This window comes from Budorcas taxicolor, chromosome 25 (genome assembly GCF_023091745.1).
Source record: "Budorcas taxicolor isolate Tak-1 chromosome 25, Takin1.1, whole genome shotgun sequence".
Taxonomy (NCBI): Eukaryota; Metazoa; Chordata; class Mammalia; order Artiodactyla; family Bovidae; genus Budorcas; species Budorcas taxicolor.
The window spans coordinates 9,171,596-9,178,214 of record NC_068934.1 but is presented as its reverse complement, the minus strand read 5'-3'; the positions used below and the strand labels follow the sequence as shown (position 1 = coordinate 9,178,214).

Genomic DNA, 6,619 nt, shown 5'->3' with positions numbered 1-6,619 from the left:
GGGAGCAGTTCTCATGCTCCTGGAGCCCTGACCCAGAGTCCAGCCAAGGTACTCAGGCCCAGAACACACAGTGGGGGCCACCAGTGCCCACTTAGCATCTGTGCATGAAACCCCAAGACTTTGCCTTCCAAAACAGGCAACAGTCCTTACACACATCTTCATCTCAGCTCGAGAACCACACCAGAACAGAGAGAGAAGAAAGGAAAATGTCAAACTAGGGGCATGAAGCTCAAACAAAGACATGCTTATTTCCAGAATCTGAATTCCTATTTGCAATTTTGAGTCCCTGGAAACATTTTTCCACAAGAAATGGTATAAAAGAGCTTTCCTACCTGTTTTAAAGTGGGGGGGGGGGGGTGGGGGGGTGGGGAGGTGGGCAGGGATAAATAAATAATCATCCCAAAGTTGCTAAAGCAAAGACCGAGATGAACTTCAAGGACAGCAACCTGTTACATCAATCTGTCCCAAAGATCTGGTGATCAGAAGACCTCAGGGGGTTGAGTTGCCAGTTACAACTTTAATAGAACTGCAACTTTTGAGAGGCTGCTAGAGGGTACCCTCTTGCAAGGAATATAAAGCATACATTTTAAAAGCTCTGGATACCCCTGCAAAATACAATTAAGACCTGTGCTGTAAGAGTTTGCAGTTCATTTCATATGGTCTACACTTTATTCCCTACAAACCAATCAAGCTCCTGGCTGGTATTCTGGAGATTCATTAAGCACCATATAAATACTCCAGGCCACACTGCCTCCAATGAAATCTTATACGGAGCCCTTGCCAATTACTAGAAAACAATTATGCACCAAATAGTTGGATTAGTTGTCCTTAGCTCCCTTTACAAAATTGAAAAAGTCTCCATTGTGCCAAGTAGACCAGACTCTGATAACATTCTTATGCTAAAGAGAAAAAAAAACAGGCACTATCATTCTGAGAATGCAAGCTGACCATAGTTTTAAAGTCAGTTGAGTAACTATTAAGTCATGGTCCAAGAATGTGCTTTTAATTGTAATGGACACACACAAATTATACAGTTAATCTGTGTGAATGCAAAGTTGCCAAGAAACGTAACGTTTTAGCTCTTCCAGACTGGCGTCTGCATAGATACAATCACTCGAAGTAAAATATATTAAGTCCCTGGTGCTCAATGCAATCGGTCTCTGGGGTGGGTAAGGTAGGTCGACTTGGTAGATCTCATTTTCCTCTGAATTAAGTGATTGTCAAGAAAGTGAATCGCCCTTCCTTTCCCCCCTCATTAGACCTGCTGCAGTGCAAACATTCCTATAAAAATACCTATTTTGAGTCATTAATGTAAAATGGAGAAAACAGCAGCGGTCTAGTAGGGAGCTGTTGAAATTTAAGAGGGAGAGAGAAGAAAAATCCGCGGGATACCTCATGTGTGTTTGTACAGTACTTTTGTTTGTTCAAACAATTCTGTTTTACGACAAAGGCACTGAAAGATTCTGACACCACCTCTTGGGAGAGCAATCCACAAAGTTCCAAACAGCAGACAGTGCACCACAGAAATGTTTATGTTAGATCAGCCAAACTATAAAACTCTTGTAACACTTCTCTGAACCCAGTGTTTCCAGTGTTTATAGATTGCTTTGCTGTCTGAAAGACCCAGTTAGTATTTAAAACTTTTAAAGGGTTAAAAAAAAAGTTAATCTTTCTCCCTGTAAGTTGCCTACTCACAGCTCAAATCCCACCCTGCAGGGAAAAGGAGCATCCCCTGGACTTCCTGGAATCTCGGGAGGACCTCCACGCTCCAAGCTGCGACCTGCTCAAGTGATCAATGTTTTGATTTTTCACAGCTTTGAAAGCCTCTTACTGGCTTTTCCATTTTGGATCATTCCAAAGTCTGCAGCGAAATCACTAGTTTTATGATGCTGGGGGATGGGCAGCGGTGGGAGAGTGGTGGTGGATTATTGGGGGGGGGGGTGGTTACTGAAGTGTTGCTAGTTTGTTCAAACTGAGATTCACTGCATGAAGCTTTTTAGTAGCACTTGCACCCCAATGCTGGCATTCCCCCTGGAAAGCGTGGAGGCTGGCTAGCCTTATACCACAGTCTCATTGCCTCTCCCAGGCTTCACCCAACCATTCCCTCTTTTCTCTCTCTTTACCTTCCCAGAATTCACCAATCTGTTGGAACACTTCTGCCATGTGTGCAGAGTTTTGGCAGACCAAATCCACATGCCCGAAGTGATGCCCACCAGCAAAGACATAAAGATTTTCAACATTTCCACCGCCATGTTGGAGTCATCTGCGGAATACCGGAAGAGCGCCCAGTTGGAGATTTCATAGAAATAACAGGCAATCACGCAGGTTGCAGGCACTGTGTACAGGACCGAGAAGACCCCGATCTTCACCATCAGCCTTTCCAGCTTGTCTGTCTTCGTCCCATCCTTTTGAAGATTCGACCGAATTTTGAACAAGGCCACCAGCCCCGCAGCAATGAACAAAGTCCCAATCACCAGGTAAGTGAACAGTGGGGCCACCACAAAGCCCGTTAGCGCATCCAGGTTCTGGTTCCCCACGTAGCACAGGCCAGTCAGCTCGTCTGCGTCCACCAGTCTCATAATCAAGATGACAATGGTTTTCACCGCAGGGATGGCCCAGGCTGCGATGTGGAAATAAGAGCTGTGCATTTCGATGGCTTCATGACCCCATTTGAGTCCCGCTGCCAAAAACCAAGTGAGCGTCAGAATAACCCACCAGATGGAACTGGCCATTCCAAAAAAGTACATCAGCAAGAAAATGATTGCACATCCTGTGTTCTTAAGGCCTTCTTGAATGAGAACAGGTTCTGCTGCCTCTTCAAAATCACAGGATATCCTTTCCCGGCCTACAGTCAGCCTGACAATATAAGCAATGCTATAAATATTATAGCACATACTGAGAAAGATGATGGGGCGCTCCGGGTAGGAAAACCTGGAAGAATCGATCAGGAAGGTGAGCACAGTGAAGGCGGTGGAGATGAAGCACAGGCTGGCCCACACGGCCATCCAGACGTCGGTGAACTCCTTGGCTGAGCGGTTGTACAAGCCAGCATCATAGCCACACTTGAGAACGCAGTTCAGGCTCCTTTTCACCCAGATGTACTGATCCGAGTTGGTTCCCACGGAGTGGCACTCTTCTCCAGGCTGAATGGGGGTTTTGTGAGGCAAGGGCACTTCCTCATCACCTGGCCCTTCCATGCACATGTGGTTGTGGTCGTTCTGGGGCGGGAATTTGCTGCAGTTTAGGCTCTCCGGCCAGGCAAAGCCAAACTCCTTCAGCACAGGCTCGCAGCGTCTCTTGACTGAAAGGCACATCCCGCCGCAGGGCCCGATGGGGATGTTGACCTTCTCTGTGCACATGGGCACATACACGGAACAAAGGAAGAACTGGAAAAAAGTCATGAAACGAACAAAGAAAACAGTGACAGTTGACATGGAAGTCTGACCGAAGGCTTGCACAAATCTGACTTGCTTCTGGGCAAAGTCCATATCAACTTTTAAATCGGTCTATAGGGGTATCTGACTGTTGACTCAGACCACAAATGAGCTTGCCTAATAATCCATCACTTACACCTTTTTCTTCTTCTGGGTCTAGTTAAACCCATTCCAGGGGAACATAGATAAATAAATATATAAAAGGGACCCAAAGCATTACATAATCCCCTTTTGCACAACACTTAGGGAAATAAACCTTAAAGAACTGACTTTGAGCCTCCCTCCCCTTTCAGCTACTATTTGAAAGAGCTGAACAGACTAATCAGTCTGACTCAGTTCTCTGGGTGATGGGGTACTTTATTTTTATCCCCATTTCTTTATTACCATAAAAATAAATATTCCAAAAAAACGGAGATCCGGCTTTTATCATGTTAATAGTCTCTCCTTCCTCTATTTTATTCCCCCAAATTATTTTTTAACCAGTCTCATAATGAAAATGTCCTCATTGAGACACTGTTAAACCCAAGGATGAGAAGCAAGTTGAAATCTCTGGGTATCAGGGGCTTTGTTTGGCCAGGTTTCCTCAATGAATAATAATGAGGCACAATAGGAAAATACAAATGTTCAGACCCTGAAACTGCAATACCAGCAGGGGAGAGTCCAGTTGCTGCCCTCAATTCCTCCAGCATTGATAAACAGTCTGCTTGGCTCCTTACAGATGTTGTCTATGAAGTCTAGAGTTACAAGTTAACTATTTTCCAGCATGTAAAGGGATCTCGTCCTGTCCTTCAAAACAGCTTGGCTGCCTCCCCAGGATACATGTAATTAAAAATATATATCCCTGAAAAGCTGTTTTGCCAACAAAATTGCCACTGGTGTCAGGATATGTGTTGTTTCCAAACTGAGAGCTCGAGAATTATTTTCCTAAGCTTTCATAACCTAGTTCTAAAATCCTGACACTTCCACAGGGACATTTCACCAGCAACAGGTCTAATCCCAACCATCCTTCTGAAACCGCCATCCAACTTTTCAAATGACCTATGTAAAAACATGCACCTAGTAAGTCAATTGCCTGCCTGTTTATCTCTTAGAAGTTACAACCAGAACCACAGATTTTCAGAACTTTCAGCCTGGATAACTATAGAACTGTCCTCTATTCTCCTCCACTCCTCCCCCAACCCACCAGTTCTTTCTTTTCAAATTTCTAAAAATCACTCATAGCCTTTCCAACAGAAACACAACCAATGTTAACATTTTAAAAAGTTTCCTTCCAGTTCTTTTTTTTCTTTCAGTGAACTTGTCGTTGTGGTAAGATTATAATCACCCGTGTATACAAATTCTTCCTTCACTTATTATGTTAGGAAGAACATTTTCTATATGACTACATAAGCTTTAATATTTTTAATGACTGGGAAAAAAGAAAGAAAAAAAAAAAACAACTTCCAATATACAAGCTACCTTCTGGAGCTTGACCCTACTATCACCTCCTCCTCAGGTGATGCCTTCTCCCCCTCCAGGTACTAAACCTGCCCTTAACGCTGAGGATAAGAAGGAACTCAAGCCAGCGCAACCATTCCTCCGTGCATGACCTCTACAATCATGCAAGACACCGCGAGGGGCCATTCTGCAGAAAATGGGCCAGGGGTGTTGCATTTAATAACACACCCAAAAAATACGGGGGAGAAAGGAGGTCGGCGAGAGAGCAGCAATTCCCTGTCGCCTTATCACTCCTTTCCAAGTCTTGGCTGCAACTGGCTGCAGCGCGGAGGACTCGCCCACCGAGCAGCGGCGGCCAGAATCCTTGGCAAAGATAACTCTCCGCTCCGCTGGGGTTAGGGGCTTGGCCAGACACGGGTGGGCAGAGGAGAAAGACGGAAGGGCGGGGTGCAGAGCGGGTTCTTTCGCAGGCCAGATGACTTACACAACGTTTTGGCCTCCAGTCCCTGAGGAGGGACAGCAAAGAGGGGGTGGGGATGAAAATCACTTTTCCCGGATAGATATCGTTCCTTGAGACCTAGGAAGGGCACAGGGGGCTCGACCTGGCAAGGGCCCCGGGGAGTGAGTCCGGGGCTCGGAGGCGTCCCCCTGCCCCCAGGGGTCCCGCCTGGGGAGAGGGTGCCCACCTGCAGCTGGCCGGAGCAGCCGTACTGGATGAGCGGCGTGAAGGTGGTCAGCTGCAGCTCGGCGTCCGTCTGCAGCTCGTGCCCCACCAGGTTGGGCATCTTGGTCACGTTGTAGCCCAGGTTCTGGCACATGGAGATGCGGATGGGGTCGCAGCGCCTCTCCTCCTCGTCCCCGAAGCCCCGCGCCGGCCCCACGAGCAGTAGCAGCAGCAGCAGCAGCAGCCGCCGCGGACTGAGCCCGACGCCCCCGGGGCCCCCCAGGACGCGCGGCCCTGCGCCCCGCCAGGCCATGGCCAGAGCCGGGGGCGGCGGCGGCGGCGGCGCGGGGGGCTGCTCCAGCAGACACCCCCAGTTTGCACGGGGCCGCCGGCCGCCCGCGCTGCTCCCGGCTCCGGGGAGAGGGCGATAAGGCGCCAAGGGCGATGACGACGGGGCGGAGGGGTAGCGGCCGGTTCTCCCGCAGCTGCGCCCGACTGCGTGGGGGCACTAGACGCCGCGAGCCGGGGCCGGAGGACGGCCTGCGGAGGTCATGGCTACGGGCGGCGAGCCCCGGGCCGGCGCCGGCCACGTCCGCGCAGCGCCTCTGCCGAGCCCGCCAGCACCCAGCACCGCCGCGCCGCTCCGCCGCCCGAGCCCGAGGCGGCGCTGGAGGTTCGCGGGGGCGGGCCCGGCGCGCGACGGACGGCGCGCCTGTCCAGTGGCCGCGCGCCTCCCGCCCGTGCCCCGCCCCTGTCCCCTCCCCTGTCCCCGCCCCGCGGCCCCGGGCGCCCGGCCCCGCCCCCTGGCGCTCGCCTCCCTCCCACCCGGTGCGCGGCGCTCTGGGGCCAGGCGCCGAGGCCGCCGCGGCTCTCCCAGCTGCGCCCGCGCGCCCCTTCTTCCCCCGGGGGCGGCGCGGCCCCAGATCCTGCCGGCTCCCTTTGCTGTCCTCCAGCTGTCCCCTCGGCCTCTAGCCGCTTCCCCATCGGGCAGCGAAACGTACACAAAGAACACGGGATTTGGGTTATTTACGAAGATCGTGGTTTTTAAACTGCCGGCTGTGTGACCAGAAGCAAGCCGCTCGGT

The 6,619-nt window shown here is 50.6% G+C and overlaps 1 protein-coding gene across 1 annotated transcript; it reads right to left on the bottom strand.

Moving 5' to 3' along the window:
- Positions 1 to 362: 362 nt before the first annotated feature.
- Positions 363 to 5,848, bottom strand: FZD4 (frizzled class receptor 4). The gene is made up of 2 exons (XM_052661785.1): positions 5,558 to 5,848; positions 363 to 3,386 (listed from the first exon to the last, which is right to left on the bottom strand). Exons 1-2 carry the CDS (start codon positions 5,846 to 5,848, stop codon positions 2,058 to 2,060), a joined length of 1,620 nt encoding a protein of 539 aa, XP_052517745.1. The 3' UTR covers positions 363 to 2,057.
- Positions 5,849 to 6,619: the final 771 nt, after the last annotated feature.

Coding starts and splice junctions, on each gene's coding strand:
- FZD4 (XM_052661785.1), bottom strand. CDS start 5,848: ATGGCCTGGCGGGGCGCAGGGCCGCGCGTCCTGGGGGGCCCCGGGGGC. Junction 3,387..5,557: donor GCTGCTCCGGCCAGCTGCAG/GTGGGCACCCTC, acceptor ACTTTTTTCCAG/TTCTTCCTTTGTTCCGTGTA.